Source organism: Glycine soja, chromosome 18 (assembly GCF_004193775.1).
Source record: "Glycine soja cultivar W05 chromosome 18, ASM419377v2, whole genome shotgun sequence".
Lineage (NCBI taxonomy): Eukaryota > Viridiplantae > Streptophyta > Magnoliopsida > Fabales > Fabaceae > Glycine > Glycine soja.
This window is the reverse complement of record NC_041019.1, coordinates 38,122,877-38,144,114: the sequence shown is the minus strand read 5'-3', so window position 1 is coordinate 38,144,114 and position 21,238 is coordinate 38,122,877. Positions and strand designations below refer to the sequence as shown.

The 21,238-nt window shown below is 29.9% G+C and overlaps 1 protein-coding gene and 1 long non-coding RNA gene across 9 annotated transcripts; one reads left to right on the top strand and one right to left on the bottom strand.

Annotated features, from left to right (window-relative positions):
• The first annotated feature begins 285 nt into the window (after positions 1 to 285).
• Positions 286 to 18,043, top strand: LOC114395036. 8 transcript variants are annotated; one of them, XR_003662935.1, is made up of 12 exons: positions 286 to 543; positions 682 to 768; positions 926 to 1,007; positions 1,378 to 1,591; positions 2,970 to 3,163; positions 3,809 to 3,881; positions 4,109 to 4,720; positions 5,213 to 5,293; positions 5,544 to 5,689; positions 7,407 to 7,509; positions 8,188 to 8,233; positions 17,555 to 18,043. It is a non-coding gene; the product is annotated as an uncharacterized LOC114395036 (long non-coding RNA). The 8 variants fall into 8 exon arrangements; XR_003662936.1 differs by having other exon boundaries at positions 287 to 543; positions 2,970 to 3,102; positions 4,109 to 4,668; XR_003662931.1 differs by having other exon boundaries at positions 287 to 543; positions 2,970 to 3,102.
• LOC114395035 (xyloglucan endotransglucosylase/hydrolase protein 2-like) lies at positions 15,380 to 17,899 on the bottom strand. Its single transcript, XM_028356723.1, has 5 exons — positions 17,800 to 17,899; positions 17,509 to 17,672; positions 16,995 to 17,095; positions 16,530 to 16,735; positions 15,380 to 15,966 (listed from the first exon to the last, which is right to left on the bottom strand). The coding sequence occupies exons 1-5, from the start codon at positions 17,823 to 17,825 to the stop codon at positions 15,594 to 15,596; spliced, it is 870 nt and encodes a 289-aa protein (XP_028212524.1). The 5' UTR covers positions 17,826 to 17,899; the 3' UTR covers positions 15,380 to 15,593.
• Positions 18,044 to 21,238: the final 3,195 nt, after the last annotated feature.

The following is a 21,238-nucleotide window of genomic DNA, read 5'->3' as shown; positions in this document are numbered from 1 at the left end:
AAGACAAAAAGAAATAGAACATAATGGAATAGAGCAGAAAACAAGATGAACAGAAGAGCAAGAACTAGAAAATTGAAAAGATGTATTGGCACATACACTACTATGAAAGCATGTTTCTATGACATCAAATTTAAGTCAATTCTCAGAAGACCGATGTAGAAAAATAAACGGTGGTATTTTTGAAATTAAGTCCAACTTTTTAAAGATGGTAACGACGGTTTTTGAAATATTTGATTTGGAGGTTACTAGGACGGGCTTTTTTTTAACCGTCTTTGATTTTAAGGTGAAAATTAAATTTTCAGATCTCGTGCCCTTCACTCTGCCATTTTGCTTCTCGGGCCCTTATTTCTTCCAATCTTCGTCGATTCTGCTTCTCATGCCCTTCACTCTGCCATTTTGCTTCTCGTGCCCTTATTTCTTCCAATCTTCGTCGATTCTGCTTCTCATGCCCTTAACTCTGCCATTTTGCTTCTCTTGCCCTTATTTCTTCCAATCTTCTTCGATTTTGCTTCTCGTGCCCCCTTCCCGGAAACTCCATGAAAGGTGAGAAGACCAAGTGCACTCATCATCATATTCTCATGCACTCATCACTACGCTTCCTTCATTCTTAGTCTTACCTCTTCTTTCCTTTTTTTCCCCTTTCTAATTTTTATTTTTGGCATTGCTCTTTTGTTTCCGAAGGTCACCTTGTACCATTGGTGGTTAATTAAAGCCAAAAATGACTTCCCCATGAAAGTGTTTAGCCGTCACTGGTGTCTGGTCAAGAAAGTAAGCCTGACTCCTTGCTTCCCTTCCTTCACGTTAGGGTTTACATGAGTGGTTAATTAAATCAGGATATTTTTTTTGTTTATGGCATGCTAACCCTTTTTCTTTTTCATTTAATTCTTTATACTATGTCTTACTTGTAACTTTTATATAATTAAAGGCTGGTGACTCAAGCTTTGCAAAAGATGAAGGGGAAGATTCTAGAGATTGCGGGCTCTCACACCTCATCTTGGGTTCTTCTGGTATGTTTGTTGGTATCTGTTTTTTTTTGTTCAATTTCAATTTCACATGCTTTTAGAGGAATAAATTAACGATGACTGATGCAAGTCATTGGCTTAACTAGTCACAGCTATTTGCATGTAGTTAGTGATTGATGTTGTGTTTTGTCCAAAGTTTTGATAAATATAATCTTCTTTTCTGATTAAGACAAAAGCTTGAAAAGAAAGAAGAGCATTTAAATAGTCAATTACCATTTTCCTTTGGCGTGAACCAATGTCTAGTGAATTATAAAGCATTAACAAAATCATGGTGACGTATTAATTTATAGTGATGAATAGTAGCAACTATGTACAGTCCAAAATTACCTTTCCCTCTTTTTGTTTCTTCATTAAGTCTAAAAAGAGCAATAATCTATGGATGAGACACGCGACCTAGTTGCCTTCGTTGCATGTCTTAAGCTTTTGACTGTTGGCGTGTGGTTACTGTTGATGTTGCATGCTGAATGGGAAGCAACTAGCAAGCCAGCTAGCAAATTAACAAGTGGAGATGTTGTATTATGTGCAAGGCAAGAAGAAGTGAAGACAAGGCTAATTATGAAAACAAAACTGTAATTTTCTTCGCTTTCAAGTGTTCTGTTTTTATTTTCCTTTTTTCTTTCTTTTAACGGTTGTTCACATGCAATGCATGTGTATATAAAAGGTTTATACTTTTATGGGACAGCTACTGGCTAGCACTAGCATATATATAGTTCTTGTTCTGCATTCTCTGTTTTTAACAGTTGTTTTCAATTGAATATGCATTTCTATTTTATCTAAGTTGTTTGGCTAATTTTCATTGTCAAGTTATCATTCTGGTTTGGCTGCAAATTTATAAGGCATTACATTATTGCATATATCTCCACTAATCAATAAAGAAAAGCATGCTCTTATCTATTGATCATTATGCATGTTATTAGTAAGCTTTAATTGTTGCTTCAATCTTATTAGTTACAACTTCCTTACAATAAAGAAAGCTCCACTAAGGTTATATATATAATACAACTAGTAAATCTAATTAAATAGTTGCTTGTGGAGCAATGCATCATATAAAATCTGGTAGAATGTTCCTAAAATATACACCATAATTACTCTCTCTTTCTCTTTCTTTTAATTCCTAAAATCTGGATATATGAGCTCCACACAGGCATTGGCTGATTATGCCACTCTCATCATTGAGCTCCACACAAGTCTACTTCTTCAAAATGTATGGGTTCTACTTAGCTAGCTAGAAGTATGTAATAATCATGATAAGTTGATAGTTGATAAGCATTTCGTGGATACCATCAATGTGTAAAAGCTCCGGTTAGAACTTAGAAGTGTAAATTTAGTATAAGGAAATGTCCATGGTGCTTGATGTACATGTCCCTTTAGCACCTCTAGTTAAGTAGTAACTTTAAATGAAGCACTAGAACAAAGACTGGTCTCTATATTAGCTAGTGATCTAAAAACAATAAATAAAGGGAGGCTGGCATGTAATCAATATTATGATCATCGTTATATGAGTATGCATATGTAATGTATGACTTGGCTTTGTACTAGCTATATATTGTACCCTTAGTTTTGTAGTTGTTAGATCTATTAGTTCACTTAATAATCATGGTTTAATAGATTTATATACTAGCTCCCTCCTGAATTTTATTGGTTAATTTAACATCATGTTGTACTTTAAATCTATTCTTATTCTTCACTTTTAATGAGATATGGGTTTATCCTTAGTTGCTAATAATTGTAGAGACAAACTCATTTTAATGACAGATGGACTTATCCTTCTAGCTATTTGATTTTTTTTTTAAGAATATTTATAGAATGAACAAGGAGAAAAAAATTGTCTCGTACGAAGAATGAACAAGAATAATAGTTGCTTGTGGAGCAATGCATGTCTTTATTTTATATATGACAATAATGTTTACCTCTTTTAGATAATTAATTGGAATGGATATTTTGCAGTGTTGGCTGCATGGTTTAGAATGAAGTATTCTTATGTTGCCATTGGAGCCTCGACATCCTCTGCTCCAATCCTCCAATTCTGGATTTTGTTTCACCCTATACCTACACTGATATCATCACTCAAGACTATAAGGTCGCCTAGCCACTCTCCAATCTCCATCATCATTATGGGTGAAGTTTACCCCAATTAATACGTACTAATCCATGCACCTAGTAGTCCAATAAGTTGTGCAGAATGCATTTTTACATGTTCAATCCTACAATAGTTCCCTATTCATTGAGTTTGATTCCAATAAGTTGTGCATAAAAGTAACAAGATTAAAATATTAGTAAAAGACAAGCTACTTTTTAATATTTCCGTCAATACGTAAATAACCACTTTCATGTTGTAATTTTTGTTTTAGCAACTCTGATTCATAGGTTAATTATCACATGACTAAATGAACTGTTCAGAACACAGATTATATCTGAATTGGGGCATACAAATGAATTTATGTTCACTTTTATATTTTAGTCCTTCCACCAAATTAAATATCTTTATGATGAGTATATCCTTCATTTTTCTGATAGGAGTGTGTATTCCTTAGGATAAATAAGATATCAACTATTCTGACATCACTGGTTCAATCCTGATAATTTTCAAATTTACTAGCATAAACGTCTGAATTGTTGTTCTCTTTCGTAATATAAAGTGAGGATTTAATTTCATGGTAAGTTATTCACACCTAGAATTTGCAAAATTTGAAATAAAGATGAGATCATGTAATAAATCTTTTACCTAACAAAACACTCTTGTGTTTTGGTGGAATTAATGCTACCATAAATTTGTGTTGTTGCAGAGTTCCACTGCAATGAAACAATGAGAATTCACCGCTTTCACAAACACTTTGAATTTGGGAATTCCAGACATAGGTAGCCTCAACTTCTTTCTAGATCCATACTGTATGAATTTATCAATCACTACCACTCCCGTTTTTATTAACACACAGTGATTGCTATAAAATTTTCAATATCACTGTGGATGGGTTTCACAACATGCATATTATTTAATTTCTATTTTTATTAACACACAATGACTTACTATGGTGTTTTTGTGAATAATGTTGGGATCTTAAATTTCTACGGTTTCTGTTTTACAGAGTGGAGCTGAAACCATCAGGTGCTTGAAGAAGGTCATTGGATGCTTAGCCTTGAGCTGGGCTACCCTTGTTTTGTTCTTCTAGAGAAGAGGCTGAGACTTCATTACTGTTGTTACATAGTATTATTGTATCATTTGTTGTCTTTTTTGGACCCTGTCGGGGGGCTAAAATTAAATTTATTACCACTGTTTTCTTCAATCTCTTATTACTTTATAATTGATGATGTTTTTTAACACTATTATTATTTTTGTACTCCTTGCTCCCTTGCCTCGTGTTCATGTATGTTGTGTTTTACCTTTGGCTTGCTTGAAGAGGGTAGGCACTGACACAAGGATGCCTTTCTATTTTTTTTTTATTCTACTTGAGTTTGTGGTAAACATTCTATCCTTGGTATGGGCTTAGATTTCTTTGATTTGTATGATAAAGTGAAAGCTACATACATGGTTTTGATGATGGTTCTGATCTTGGCTCATGGTTTTGCACCCTTTGTAATGAATTTTTTAAATTATCTAATGTAGGGGGTGGTTTATTGGCAGCCTCCCAAGGAAGCATTGGAAAAGGTGAAAGAACTTGTATCTGAGACTTTAATTAGTCGTTATGGTAACGATGAAGGTATTCCTGAACTCAGAGCAGCATTAGTCAAAAGGAATATGCTGATTGACCATAACAGTAGCAGTAGTTTTTTTTTTATGATGTCAGTGATTTGTTGTAGGTGCATTATTCATTCCAAATCATGAATGCTTTTGAGCTTTCAACTGTTTCCCTTTTTGTTTTGTTCCGTTTTTCCAACGAGTCTCTCTAAAGTCACGGCCAACATCGGTAGTATATGAGTTGGCAATCGTTGATTTGGAACACACTGGTTTAGCTCCAGTTGGCATAATATTAATTGGGTGCTTAACATCTAAAATTAGTAAAGTAAAAGAAGATATTTTTCACATTGGTAATCTTTTTTCAGTAGTAATCAATATGTTAATTGAAATTGAGTTTAAAAAAATAGCTCAAATTGATTGGTTTTTTAAGTTTTTTTAATAGAGTTTGTTTTTTTTTATTAGTGTTTGTTTGCTACTTAGTTAATGTAATCTACATTTTTGTGTTTGATCTCAGGGAGATATGAATGACCCTGAAGTATTTCCCTTTGTATTACTTGGGAACAAGGTTGATATAGACAGTGGAAACAGTAGAAGGGTATTCATTATACCCCCTTCTTTTGCAATGATTATTATATTTTCATACATTGTTAGTGTAAAGAATTTTACAATTTCTACCAATTATAAATTACTTTAGGTATAACTTTTAATGTAATTATTATTATAAATATATGATTAGATGGCACTACACTATTAGTGCATTCTAATTAAATTTTATATCCAAATATTTGAACCTTTTCATGCAAGGTATTTGAAGTGCTCACTATTATCCCTTCTATTTGTTTCAGGTCACTGAGAAAAAAGCTAGAGACCGGTGTGCTTCCCGGGGAAACATACCATATTTTGAGACCTCTGCGAAAGAGGGCTACAACATTGAAGAGGCTTTTTCATGTGTTGCCAAAATTGCACTAGAATATGAACATGATCAAGACATGTGAGAATCAACTTTTTTGTACTAGTAGTACCTTCTATTTTTCTTAGACCACTTAATTATCTCTTTAAATTCAGCATTCTCTCATTTCCTTCTCTGTTATGATGATTAGGTTGTGGTAATTCTTAATAAATGCTACTGCTATCCAAATCTAATACTTGCCAGCCTCTAATATTGTTTTGTTCATGCCAGTTATAAAATCCCCATCATTTTAAAAAATAAGTATGTCATGTACCCTCTCTGCACTCTTTACTGAACAATAAATAAGTATGTCACGTACCCTCTCTGCACTCTTTATATGAGCTTGTGGGGCTCTGTATTGGTAACTTGTCCTGAAATATTGTGTTGATTAGAGGAAACTTGTAACAATAATAAACCAATAGTATTGCACAAATAGGAAATGAAAGGCTAATTAATGTAGTTTTTTTTGTTATGCCTCAACTGTGTAGCATGCAATAATCTTTTAGGTTAAATAAAATTTTAGTCACTATCTATGCCTCAATTGTGTAGCATGCCTAACATTGGGCACTCATCAATTAGATAACTCTGGTAGTGTTTCTTTATGGAGTAAGTGATCCTTTATATGTGCTAAAATGTCTACTAGGTTCTTCATTTCAGTAGATGCACCATGCTAGTAAGTTATCTTTTTTTAGTACGTGCTCCTTTAGAGGCTCTTATTTATCTGTATAATGTAACTAACGTAAATGAATTTTGTAATCAATACCAAGGGTTGTTTGATTTCATTTGTCAGCAAAAGTTGAATCTACATATTTTTGCACTTTATGGTTGTAGGCATTGCTTTTGGCAAGTCCTGGTATTTCTTCTATTCTAGCAATCTCCTTCCCCTTTCTTGGCAGAAAAAGAAAAAAAAACAATAAATATTTGGGCTCTTGTTAAGGCTCTTGTTAAGTTAGTTGGGAATATATGGCTATCATTTCTATAGGCAACGTGTGGAAGGTATCATTTCTATAGGCAACGTGTTCAGGCTCTTGTTAAGTTAGTTGGGAATATATGGCTATCATTTTGCATGAAGGGAATTATAGGGGTAGCCTTGGAAAAGACTTGTGTTCTATGAAAACAAGTTATGAGTTATTGCCCTACCATCATGGCCAACCTGCTTTTTATATATAGGATAGAAATTGTAGAGAGAAAAGTCTGTAAATTGAGAGATTAGTTTTTTCTCCTTTAAACAACTTGTTGATATCATGATTTTCTCCTTTGTGCTGGCACAAATGCAATATTTGTGTCCTGTGCTAACAAAAATCAAGGAGGAAAAAAAGAATGGACTTAATAGGGTAATGCGGCACACCATTGGTTAGTTGTAAGTAAAAGGTATTTTGGGTTCCATTATGATTCTAGTTTTCTCTTAGGACTGGCTAGTTCATGACTTCATGTTGCTATACTTGCATTGCATGGAATGGTCAAGAGAGGTTGGGTGAATGTTGATGTCCCAAAGTTTGAGTGTGAGATATGTGATGTCCAATTAGATTTTGCTTTACCTTCAGCTTCTTCTTGTGAAGCTATTATGGAAATGATAATTGTTAAAAAAAGAGTGTACTGTGTTCCTAGCACTCCCCTTATGTAAACTTGTGACGGTTATTTATGTGGTGTTCCTAGCACTTCCAAACCAGTATGCATCTTTCTATTTATCTGGCTTCTTTAAGATCAACAAGTAGTTAGTAATGTTGGCTACACATAATTCATTGTTTGTAACTTTTAGATAAGGATCCTGCAAGGTCATGGTCATAGGATAACAACCATTGCATGGAATGGTCAAATTTTAACTTCTGGAAGCCACGACAAATATATAATCAATCATGATGGTAATTACTTATTCGTTTTAATCATTTACATGTAGTGAGAGTATAGCAAGATACTGGTGTTGAAATGAGATAATATCAACGTGTGAATATTGATTTGTCTTTTACTAAGCTACCATGTGGAACTGAGAATTATTTTTCATTGGAAAATTTCATTGTTTACTCTAGTTTATTTATTTCGAATTGAGCTAAACCTTCTTTCCTTTTTCATTCCTTAGTTGAAGTTGATTGTCTATAACTGAAAGTACTATTGATTCAGTCTTCAAGAATCAGGATCCTAACATGGATGTTCTTTATCATACTAGTGAGACATAGCAGGTGCAATTTTCTATAGTTGAACTATAATTTATTTTATAAAATAAATAAATTAATTAAATATATTGTATGTAACCAAAACTAGAATAATGTTTTAGCATATAGAATGAGATGTTGTGGTTGGTATATTGTTGTCTAGTGTCTCCATTTCATGTGCCATTTCCACATGCATTACGTGTTGCACCAGTTCAAACATTAAAGTTTGGTCTAATTTGATAGTGTTACTATTAATTGATACTCTTATTGTCTAGTTGGCATGTTTTTGGTGGTGGCAAGGGAAAATGGGGACAGATGATTGAAATCTGTGAATTAGAAGCATTAAATATTATTCTTATGCTTACACCATTTTTGGTTAAATGTATGCAGGGTATCCCTTCATATACTCCTCGCCTACTTTCAATAAACTTAAGAGGTATTTAATTTTTAAGTATTCTATTGATTATTTTGATAACATGATAACTGACCATCGCAATTTTAAAAATCATTCCATAACAAGTTGAAAGAGAAAATGAAAATCCCCTAAGACTAAAACAAGAGTTTTTCTAGAATAAGTTGATCTTTACTTATCATTAATGTTGTATGATACATAATTATAGATAATTTTATTTTGATATTATTATTATTATTATTTTAGAATATATGAAATTGAAATAATATGTGACTAGAAATAGAAATCAGAGTTTGGTTGCAAAAATGTATATGAATTTTTTTTAAAAAAAAACACAATCTAAGACGGTTTTTTAGGGAGACCGTCTTAGAATTCTCAAAATATATTTAATTTTTTTAAAAAAAGAAACACATTCTAAGATGGTTTAATGAAAAAACATCATAGAATGTAGGCATTCTAAGACGGTCTTTCGCGAAAACCGTCTTAGAATCCTCAAATATATTTAATTTTTTTTTTTAAAAAAAACATTACATTCTAATACGATTCTGTGAAAAATTATCTTAGAAAGTCTAAGACGGTTCTTAGTTAAAAATCGTCTTAGAAAGTAGATTTTTTAAAACAGTTTTTCACAGAACCGTCTTAGAATAATATCTTTTTTTAAGACGGTTTTTTGTAGAACCGTTGTAAAAAATTAAGAATTTCTACAACATTAACTATGAAGACGGTTAACAACCATCGTAGAAAAAGCATTTTAACCGATGTTGAATAGTATTTTTGTAATAGTGATAGAAAAACTCAAACCTGAACTTCAAGGAGTCAAAGCTTTGATGCCAAGTGATTAAAACACGGAAGCAGGACAAATCACCTTGAAGATTTCAAACTTAGAAATTGATTTAGTTTTCTTTTAGAGAAAGATATTGACGCCGCACTCAAGAAATAAGTGAGACAGTAAGTGATAAGTCCAATATAGATTTGATCGCTACAAGATGCATTGATAAGATCGGATTTAATTCTTTACCTAATAACTAAGGGATGTTCTCATAAAAGGGAGAAAACTCAAACTTTCATGTAGACTTAATATGCCTCAAAGCTACAAAGTTTCTACTATTTATAGACTAGGCTTGCTTCTAAACATCCCACTAGGAATTAATTTCCACTTAGAATTAAATTCCCACTTACATTAAATTTCCACTAGAAATAAAACCCCACTAACTACTATAATAACTTGGAAAACCTAAAAACTGACCTAAAATATTTCAATGGTTAACCGTAGTAGTGATGGGTTCGGGCACTTAGGGATTAACCTCCTCCATGAAGTCAACCAATTATACATGAGATTGTTGTTCATAGAGGCTGGCAGCCAATGAAATTGCAAGCTCAAATAGACCTAAGACGTGAGTTAGGCACACAATCCTCAAAGGTTTATTCGTGTAATGCCTAAATTCCTTAGGATTTAACTTGCCCTTCCTGTGGGAACAAAGCTGACCAGCAAAAGGAGCAAAGAAATAGAATCCAGAGAGAAGAGAATTTTCAGTGTGTAAAATCCAATGGGAAAATGTTCTTTTATAGGCACATGATTAGTCACATAATGGTCATATTATTTTCGGTAACAAGGAATAAAACTTTATCATTAATACTGACTAACTCAAATTAATATATCATTAATAATTAATCCGATAATTGAGCCTATTAAGATCAATGTTTTAAAAAAATTAAATCGTTAATAGAACTTGATAATTTAAAGCAGATTAAAAGGGAATTAATGCAAAATTATTGTTACACGAAAATCATATCAGGTCGAAAAAGGTATAAGAAATGTTCATGTTTTTGGGTAAGGTATAATTTTCAAAGACGGTCACAAAGATATTTAATAAAACATTTTGAAAAAATGTCAACAGTCCCATCTACTAGCACACAAGGGGAAAATCGAATGATTTGCACTACATCAAGCCCACATGGGCTAAACTACTTAATGTGGGACTTTAAACCTTTTGAGATATTCGTAATATACAACCTGAAATAGGGTTCCTCCGTTAAGGTTAGAGGTCTTCTACTATATAGCATAAAGTGTAATTTGTCTTACTCTTGTTGGGTTGAGAATGGATTATATAGTGATTCTTTAATTCAGCTAAGGCCTAGGGATAATTCGTTTAAGCTTATTTATTAAAATAAGTTTTTTAAAATAAAATAAGCAATTTTATGGTGTTTTTATGTGATTGTCATCGAAACTATTTTTACTTGAAAATAGCAATTTTTTGCTTTTTTAATAAGCAAATCCTGAGTTCGTTTGCTTAAACTTCTTTTGAGAAAAAAAAAATTTATTTTAACAAAAGAAACACTTGTTGTAATTTTTAGATATTTTTTAATTTTTTTAAAAAAAGAAAAAAATAAGTAGAAAACTGCTTATTGTGAGAAGAAAGTAACGTCTCAAAATAAGTCGTTGCGGAAGTAGATTTGTTTATTTATTTATGTTTAAAATTTAAAATGGACAAATATGAGTACATAATTTTGATTGAAAAATGCTTGAATATTTATAGTTTTGTCTAATATGTTTTTTTAATCAACAAAATGAATTATATATTTATATGTGTAGGGTACAAAAAGTACCCAAACCTATATACACAATATTACTCAACATAATGCATTCTCAAAGGTTACACAATATTTATATGACTATATAAATATTTAGTAACCAATAATGGATTAAAATTTTATCTAGGGGTGTTCATAATCAAACCAAATCGTTTGTAAACTGTCAAATCGATAAAAAAAATCAAAAATCGCCAAAACAAAAAAAATCTAAAAAATTACATATTTTTTGCCATTTGTTTCGGTTCTGGGAACTTATAAAAAATTTAAGCAAACCAAACAAATCACATATTATAATTATGTTGATTTTTATTGTAATAATTAATAATAAGTATTAAATAATTTATTACTTTTTATTTCCTCTATAATCAAGATGTATATTTTACTTTCATATGTAAAATGGATGTACTAATATTGTTAAAAAAATAGTATTAAATATCAAGTGATGCACAAATTACTATTATGTTTAAAAAAAGTTGATAATATTATTTTATATTAATGATAAATAGAAGTGGAGATAATAATTTTTTGGGTAAATAGTCACTTTTGTTCTTCAATGTGTAATTCGCTAACAAATGCGCCCCTGAAAAATGAAAATACAAAATTTAGCCCCTTGAAGTGTAAAACGTGTGACAAATATATCATGCCGTTAACTTCCGTCCATCACCGTTAATAAAGTCGCCTACGTGACACAGAAGGACAAATTTGTCACTGAAACGATTGCCAATGTGGATTGCTAACATAGGGGCATATTTGTCATAATATTTTTTTGACTTTTCGTCTTTCAACTCCCTTGACAAATGCATCCCTAAAAGATGACAATACAAAATTTAGTCCCTGAAAGTATATAAGTATGAAAAATATATCCGAATGTTAATAATAGATTGTGACTAATGATTATTATTATTATTATTATTATTATTATTATTATTATTATTACTATGTGTTTATAATTTAATGCTCATGTTTGTTTAGTACTTATGTAGTATATTTTTGAATTGTCTTTTAATATATATATATATATATATATATATATATATATTATTTTGATTTCCTCGTCAAACCTTAATCTTTACTATTAAAAAAACTTTATCTTATATTTTATAATTTTATCAAATTTCTATTAAATTTCTCACTTTTAATCTTTGAAATTATTCTATATCCCAATTTCAACTTAAGTACTCTAATATTTAGATTGAAATTAATATGTCAAGTGTTTCGAGTAGAAAAAAACACGAGCCGCATGATCAAATTTATTTATTTTTAAAAATAATATAATCAACTATTTTTTTTTTAAAAAAGTCTCAAAAAATTTAAACTAGATAGAACTAAAGTGAAATTATAAGTCTTTTTCCTTAATCAATAAAATGTATATATATACCTCAAATATGAAAGATTCCCGTGGATAAACCTTATGTACTTCCACTCGAGACAACACTTATTATACATAATATGAATGAAATGAAAAATCGTTACTAACAAATAAAGAACCCAAATAAATTTAAATAAAAAATACAATAATGTTCAAACTAATACAAAGGTTAACTTAAAAAAAAAAAAACTAGTACAAAGGTTTATTACTTGCGGAACATAGAGTTGTATCTCTAGTTGATTTAGAGGTTGCATAGATCTTGCATTTCATTGGACATATTATGGAAGAGCAAGTAATAAAGATTAATAATTAATTGAAGAAACAAAAAATTTCAAGAAATAAAAGACTTTTAATTTTTAAAATGATAACTCAATTGATTAAATTTTGTGAGACTTTTTTTTAAAAAAATAGTTGATTAAAATTTTTTTCTAAAATAAATAAATTTAGTCTCGCAGCCAATTGTGTTTTTTCCACTCAAAAATCTCAACATATTATTTTCAATCTAAATATAAGGTTACTTAAGTTGAAATTGGGATATGGAATAATTTTAAAGATTAAAAATGAGAAATTTAGTAAAAATTTGATAAAATTATAAGATATAAGATAAAAAAAATTAACGGTAAAGATTAAGGTTAGACAAGGAAATCAAAATAATAAAAAAATATATTAAAAGGCAATTTAAAAAATATATTACATAAGTACTAAACAAACATGAGTATTAAATTATAAACACATAATAATAATAATAACAACAACAACAACAACAACAACAACAATAATAATAATAATAATAATAATAATAATAATAATAATAATTATTATTATTATTATTATTATTATTATTATTATTATTATTATTATTATTATTGTAATTAGTCACAATCTATTATTAACATTCAGATATATTTGTCGCACTTTTATACTTTCGGGGACTAAATTTTGTATTGTCATCTTTGAGAGATATGTCATCAGAGTGAAAAGATGAAAAATCAAAAAAATATTATGACAAATAAGCCTCTATGCTGGCAATCCACGTTGGCCATCATTTCAGTGACAAATTGTCCTTTTGTGTCACATAGGCGACTTTATTAACGGCGGATGTAAGTTAACGGTAGGATATATTTGTCGCATTTTTACACTTTCAGGGATTAAATTTTGTATTTTCATCTTTCAGGGGCACATTTGTCAGCGAATTATACATTAAGGGACAAAAGTGGCTATATACCTTAATTTTTAATTAAAACATGTTAAACAAAATTTAATAAAATAAAATTCATTTTTAAAACTATCTAGCATATATAATAATTATGTAAGTTTAATTAATTGATAGTAGATTAAAAGAAGAAAAAAAAGAGGCATGAAACCAACTGAACCAAATCGCAAAGGATGAGTTTGGCTAGGATCGGATTTGATGTTATATTTAAATTGAACCAAATTAAACTATATTTTTATTTTGTATTTGCTTCAAATGACTTTTTATCTAAAAATCGAATCTACCATGAATAACGCTAATTGTATCACTCATTTTTCTTTCAAAACTTAGCCACCTGATACCTTACCTTTCCAGCCATAAATACCAAACATTTACTCCCCACCCTTCTAGGCAGTAATTCCAACCATAAAGCATACAGTATTTAATATGTATAAAAAGTGATTTTTTTTTTACTTTATAAGTGTTATTAGGTTTTTTATGTAAATTTGTAATAATAAAAACACTTGTATATATAATTGTCACACACAAACAATTTGAAAATCACTTTTAATTAAAAAAAGCACATTTTATAATTGTAACCAAGCATGAAACAGATTCTGCTAATTTAAAAATCACTTAAATAAATCATTTATTTAAAAGCACTTAAAAATAAATCTTATTTGCTTCTTAAAAAAGCATTTATATAAAAGGCTATCTTCTTTAAAAAAAAAAATTCAAACAAATTAATCCCTAATCATATCTTATCTTCTTAATTCCCAAATATTAGATATGATTAAATAAGATATGATTAATTATGATTAGGATATAGTTAGGATATGATAAGATTTGATCCCCTAAGATTTCATATATAAGATAAGGTGCAAAAGCTGAGCTAGACATCCTTTAGACTTTGGGTTGGATCAATTGGCTCATAATCTATTGGGTCAAGCAATAAACTCGACCCATTGGACTCAACCCAATGGAAACCATGATGTATAAAAGTTATTAGACATTTTATAGGTAAATAATTTACATGATGCAAATGTTCAATTATCTTACATATATGCTGATATTTTAATTATAAGTATTCATGTGAGTACCTTCCTTTCTCTTATTTATGAAATTAAATTATTGATTAAAAGAAAATTATTTATCAACTCGGATATTAATCTACTATATTATCATGTGTATCAAAATAAAAAAATATCATTTATAATATATATTTATGAAATTAATTTCTGAATTTACAAATATTTAAAATGAATTTTAAATTTTATTTTATTGATAATATAATTAGTATCTAATCTATAATTGAATGATCATAATTGATTGTTAAATCTGATTTATAATTTTCTAATTAGTTATTCCAAGTTTCAATAATACATATAAAATATTGTAAAGCATTTAAATTTTATTTTATTTATAGTGAAAATATAAATTGAAATATTAAATATGGCATAATTCAAGGTATCGGATACATAAGATATTTAATTTCTGGCACGTGAAATTAAATTTCATTTTCTACGTATGATCACAAATGATAGTTGAATTGCAGGTGTTATTATATTTTTTTAATTGTCTCTATGGTCAACAAGAGTTTATAAACAGAGAGGATGGATCCTTCTATCCTAAAAGTAATTATGTGAATTACTTTTTATCTTCATCAATCATTTTCTTAATATCTAATAATTACTTATTATAACCATTACATCAAATAAATTATGAGAATAAAAAATAACGTATATATATATATATATATATATATATTATAAATTTTAATATAATGTTTAAAGTCTAAAATATATATCCTATATAATATTAGTATTTAATTTTATTTCTAAGTTAAATGATTCAGTTTGACGATTTGGTATCTCTATTTAAAATTTATTATATAAATAGTATAATATGATGTAAGAAAATATGTACAAATTATTAATATCCTTATATAATAATTTATATTTAATCTATTATATATTTATATTGATAATCCTAATATATTCATGCGCAATTATACTAGTTTATGAAATGAGATAAACATATTATATTCATGTATTTATTGTAAAGTCTCCCGTTGTTTTGTCAAATGATCAATCATCACAAATACTAATTAGAATTTTTATATACCGTCCTAATTAATCTGATACATTCAGGATATGTATCATTTCTTGGTTTTTCTTCCTTATTTATAATTTATGACTTACTAATTACTAGTCGTATTATCAATTAATCACCTAATTAATTTGACATTCCTTGTGCAATTCTCCTCTATCAGAACAATAGTCATACAACAAATGTTTCTTCCTCACATCTTCGTATGCTCTCTGTTGTTGAGAGTTTAGTTTCCAATGTTTCTTGTCATTCCACCATAAATAAGGAGAATAGCAGGCATGTTTGTTGTAATTTTGGGTTTGGCAACCATGAATATTGAAACCTTGAAACTGAGCAGTGAAGGGTGCTTGCTTCCAGTCAATTCTCTTCCCATTAGATGCCCAAGGTTCACCATTCCATATGCTAGCCGTAACGTGCATTTGTTGTGAAGGAAAACTCACTCCCACATTGGAGTAGTTCTTGAATACTCTAATTGGTATTTCATCCACGTAAAACCTGAAAACAATATTGAAGAACCCCGAAAAAATATTAAACGAAGTTTAATTATTATTATCCTTTTATAAATTAGGTTTATATTTAGTAAGAAAAAAAATCACACGGTGCTCAAGAAATTTTCTAGTTTATAAAATGTTGTACTACTTTGATAAACTCAAACATATACTCATCTATATGTTCCCTAAATTATACGTATAGAATAGCTATTGTTTTTTCAATTAGCTAGTGAGTGGTGACTGGAGCTGTCAATTTGCCCCTAGGGTCAACTTACTTGGTCACCATAATAGCCTTAGGGTTTAGCGCACCCAATGACAGGGCCTAAGCGTCTCCAACCCACATAGTCCCACTTAATATGTGGGATAAGATCTGGATTAGTCTATGGATTATGTTATTTCAAAAAAATAAATTAACTATAAAAAAAATATTTTCAACAAGAATAATTTGAACTAGGCCTCAACCGTTCTAATTTTAACTGGGTTGGAGTTTGAGTCAGATAGATATATTAGGACAAGTTCATAATTAAGACAATTGAAATATATAATTCAACAAGAGAAATAGCTTACACTATTTGATGTTGGTTCCAAAGGACTCCATAAGTATGAAAAATAATTGTTGGATCAAACCAGAGGCTATGCCTTTGCTCTCTTCCTCCTTCATCATTTGTAAAAACATTGGTCTGCAAGGTATGAGGCTGTCCATTGTTGCCCAAGAATTCAAAGTCAATCTCGTCATGTTTTGCTCCCAAATGTTTATAGGCAGTTGAAGTCAGCTACAAACAGAAAAATAAGAAGAAAATATTCAGTTAAGCGATATATATATATATATATAAAAAGGAGGGATCAACTTATTCCAAGAGTAATTGTTTGAATTACTCTTCATCTTTATTATTCATTTCAAGAAAAATAATAATTAAAATAAAGAATAATTCTTTTAATGTTACTCTTAAAGTAAGTTAGTCCCTCCTATATATATATATATATGAGCATGCCTCAAGAACTCAATGGATCAATAAAAGGTCAAATTCACACATAAAAGGCTGTCACAACTCCTCTACAGTCCTTGTTGGGTATCTTTATTCTCATTTGGAAGAATCCAGAAGCATACTCCAATTTTGATCTGAAACCAGCCCCTACACCCATTAAACTATAGTTAGAAAAATTTAAAAATTAAACTATACCACTCTTTTCCATATATACCATAAGCTACTACACCCATGTATCTGCTAAATTTACACTGAATGATTCATGCAATCAATATCTCCTAGTACAATAATATATACCTTGTCTTTATTTTATATAAGAAAACTCTCTCGTTCTGAGCATAAAAGACTTTATATTAACATAAGATTCTTGCATATTCTATAACTGTGAACATTTGTACAAAATGATCGTTAAAGCAAAAAGCATAATCTTTTTTATCTATATACGAGCATAATAGCATGCATATATATACACATCGATCTTTAGAGCGCATGGTCACTTTCTTTTAATCAAGCACGCACTATTCAATGAAATTAAACCACAAAGTTCTATACATACAAACCTGAAGTCTTATCAATTGAGAGTTGAACTTCTCTACCATGCTGTAGAAAGAAGATATGATGCTTTCCCCATGCAATCTTGTAGTTCTGTTGGAAGCTAACTTCAAAAGCTTCTCTAGCATAAGCTATACCCAGTGCCACAAAGAGAAGAAGGACAAAGCAGAAGCTGCAAATTAAATAGTTTCCCGGTTTATAAATTACCAAAAAAGCAAAAAGAATTTACAGACAAAAAAGCTCTTCGTACTGTATATACTCTAACTAAGATACTTAGATATACATGCGTACGCACTTACTTTTGTTGCTTCTGCAGTTGAGCCATTATGTCAAACAAAGTAGGCACCACTATTTTTGTGTGGCCCGTTTCTTGTGATCATTGTAATTTATATATAGCAATGAATATGGATTATATAGAGTATCACAGGGTAATGAATCTTAACTACATTTCCATGTCAAAGAAAAACTTTGGGTGAGATTGAAGTGAAAGTGTAAAGTGAAAGATACATTTGATTAAAGCAAAACACAAGTTGTGGCTCATAAGCATGTGAATGTCCTATTTATTCCTTCAAGTTGTTCTATTTTCACGTTACTCTTGTGCCTTGTGAAAGGCCCTTCCTTGTTACTATGTACCACTGATCACCCGTCTAAAGTTGGATATCTAGAGGCGGCTCTTACTGTGTACGTACACGTAAAAAGATATATTCTATCAATTTTTGTGATAGATCATCTTCCACTAATCTTTCACATGCATTATATTATCCGGAATTTGATAACTGGTTTTCCTTTACCTCTCTCAATCTTCTACTTAAAACGGGCAAAAAGAAACTAAAGTTGTCATGTAAAGGAACGTAACAATATTTTTTTGGTCTTGTTTCTTTTCTTTTTCGTTATTGTAAATCCAAAAGTAGCAATAATATGAATAGCTAAGGCTACTATTCATTTGCATTTACAATTAGGAAATGGAAAAACTGGTCCATAAATAAGAAAGTATTTTTTTTATTGTTTTCAATACTAAAGTAAAAAATTGTTAATTGTTAATAATGAGAAAATCATATATATATATATATATATATATATATATATATATATATATATATATTGGCAAATCTATTTCTTGTATATATTGATTTCGATGGATAATTTTTTTCCTCTAAAGTGAAAATTCACTCAAGAGCCTAATTCTTATTTTCAATATATGCCGTTTCCATGAAATTCCTTCATATATAGGATTTATTATTCTCCTTGACTTTTAGTGTAGCTATTAACCGAATTGAAAGAAAATGGATATAATCTATTAATCATTATCAAATAATCATAATAATATATTAAAAATCATCACACTACTAAAAAATAGGATTTTCACATCAGTTAAATCAGTTATTAAGGACTTTCAACATCGGTTATTAACCGATGTTGAAAGTACCAACGTTGAAAGTATTATCGTTAACATTGATTTTCTAAAACTGATGTTAATATAAAATTACAACATCGGTTATTTAAATAACCGATGTTATATAATAAGAATTATAAAAAAAGTTATATATCATCATATTAACATCGATTTTTACTAAAACTGATGTTAATATAGACATACAATATCGGTTTTTATAAAAAAATGATGTTGTTTTCTTATAAGAGACATCGATTTTTGGAAAGAAATGATGTTGTTTTATTGTCATCAACATCGGTTTTAAAAATCGATGTTGTTGATGAAACTTAACATCGAATACCAGGACACATGAACTTCTTGAAGCATTTTTGGATTAGTGATTGTAACATCCCATTTTTTCGTAAATAAATTAAAAAGGTTTTTTAGAAAAAAAATAATTTTAGAAAATGGTGAGATTTTATAATTAAAAAAAATAAGGAGAAATAAATGTATTAAAATAATGGTTTGAAGGAAAAAAAAAGAAAGATATTTGATTTATTCATTTGATAGGAAATAAAACAGAATATTTGTTTATAAAATAATAATAAAAAATAGAGTAAATAATAGGTTGTGAGTATCTTAACTATAAATAGATGCATCTTATGTTAGTTTTCATACTAACAATACTTCCTACCCTCTTCTTCCTCTTAATTTCGTTTTCCCTTCTCATCCTCCCAAAATCCTTTCTTTTTTTCGCATACCACCAAACCTGTCTCAGGAAAACGATGATCTCAGACTCATTCACCGTTGGATCATCATGAAATTTGTGCACTAAGTTCAGAACCCATTTCCCAATATTCTAACCATTGTGAATTACGAAAACATGTCGAAGCTGAGAGAAATACACTTTACATCGTAGCTTTTTCTTTTCCCGCAGAAACCAAAAACTGTCTCAGTAAAACTACGATCTCGGACTCGTTATCTGTTGGATTGTCCCGAAATTTTTATATTTGGTTCAAGATTCATTTTTTCACATATGTACCGTTGTGATTTGTAAAAGAATGTCTTTGGAGGGAGAAATACTCCTCACACGTAGACGATGGAATGAAGGCTTCAATCCCTTCTCTTTCTCTCTAACATTTGGGAATCCTATTAGAGCAGTCAGAGGAAAAACTTGAGCAATCTCAGGAAATTGTTAGAGATGCCGCTATTACTGTCACAATACTCACATGAGCCTGCTTAGAGGTAAGGGATGAGTTTATCGCAATTGGGGTTAAAATGAACACGTGTAGAGATTCTTAGAGGATTAATTTGAGGTTTATTTTGGGATGTTTATTGAATTATAATTTTTCCTTTATGATTATAAATACGATATTGATGTCCTGATGCTAATTGGTTGATAAAATTGAGTGTTCTTGGTGTTTTTGTTTTTTTATTCCTATGATTTTGATTAATTGATTTTGATATAATTGTGTAAAATTATTTGAGGGGTTTTACTCCCCATGTTGTGATAAATCTTTTGTATAAATTGTTATATTGAGATTATGAAATTGCGATTGAAATTGTATATAAGTGATAAATTGAATATATGATGAATTTTAGAATAATATATTACTTTGAGATTATAATATTGTCATGGAGATTGAGTATAAGTGCAAAGTTGAATGTGTTAAATTGCGAGATACACATAAACATAAGATGGTTAATTGTGACATTATGAGATGTTAAATTGTGGGCATGAGCGAGAATAAGTGTGTGTGTGTGTGTGTGTGTTTAACACTTGATGTGACAATAATTGTGTTGTGAGCTGTGAATTATACAATAACCTAACCAGTGTTTATATTAAGAAAAGTGTTTATGCGTAGTGTTAAAGAGAAAGTGTAGGTTCCTAGTTAGGAACCAATGTTAAATTGTAGTGCAATGTGTTAAACATGTTTGAAACACGAGTGTGAGGTCATGAGTATTGTATAATTCATGAGCAATGTCTGCTTGCAAAAATTGTTTTAGGGGTTGGACCTGAAGCAGGAAGGTGAGGCTCCGACGGATTTTTCGGAGTCTAGGCCTTGGGGGTAAAGACACTCGGTTTGAGTGCTCCTTTAAGCCTATGTTGATCCCATATGGTTGAAGCATTCTCGCAAAACAGAGTGACCTTGACTAGTCACCTTATGATTTTACTTAGTGAGAGTGACCTAACATACCCATTGCGTGGTGTGTCTTGCTATGTACTCCTAAGTGCCCTAGGGTGATTTTTTACTGACATGGTACCAGATTTCATGTAGGCTTGAGTCTTAGTATAATTGTTGTATAACACTTGCTAATTGTTTATTATGAAATTGATGAGTGTTATTGTGTCTTGACTCGAGTGT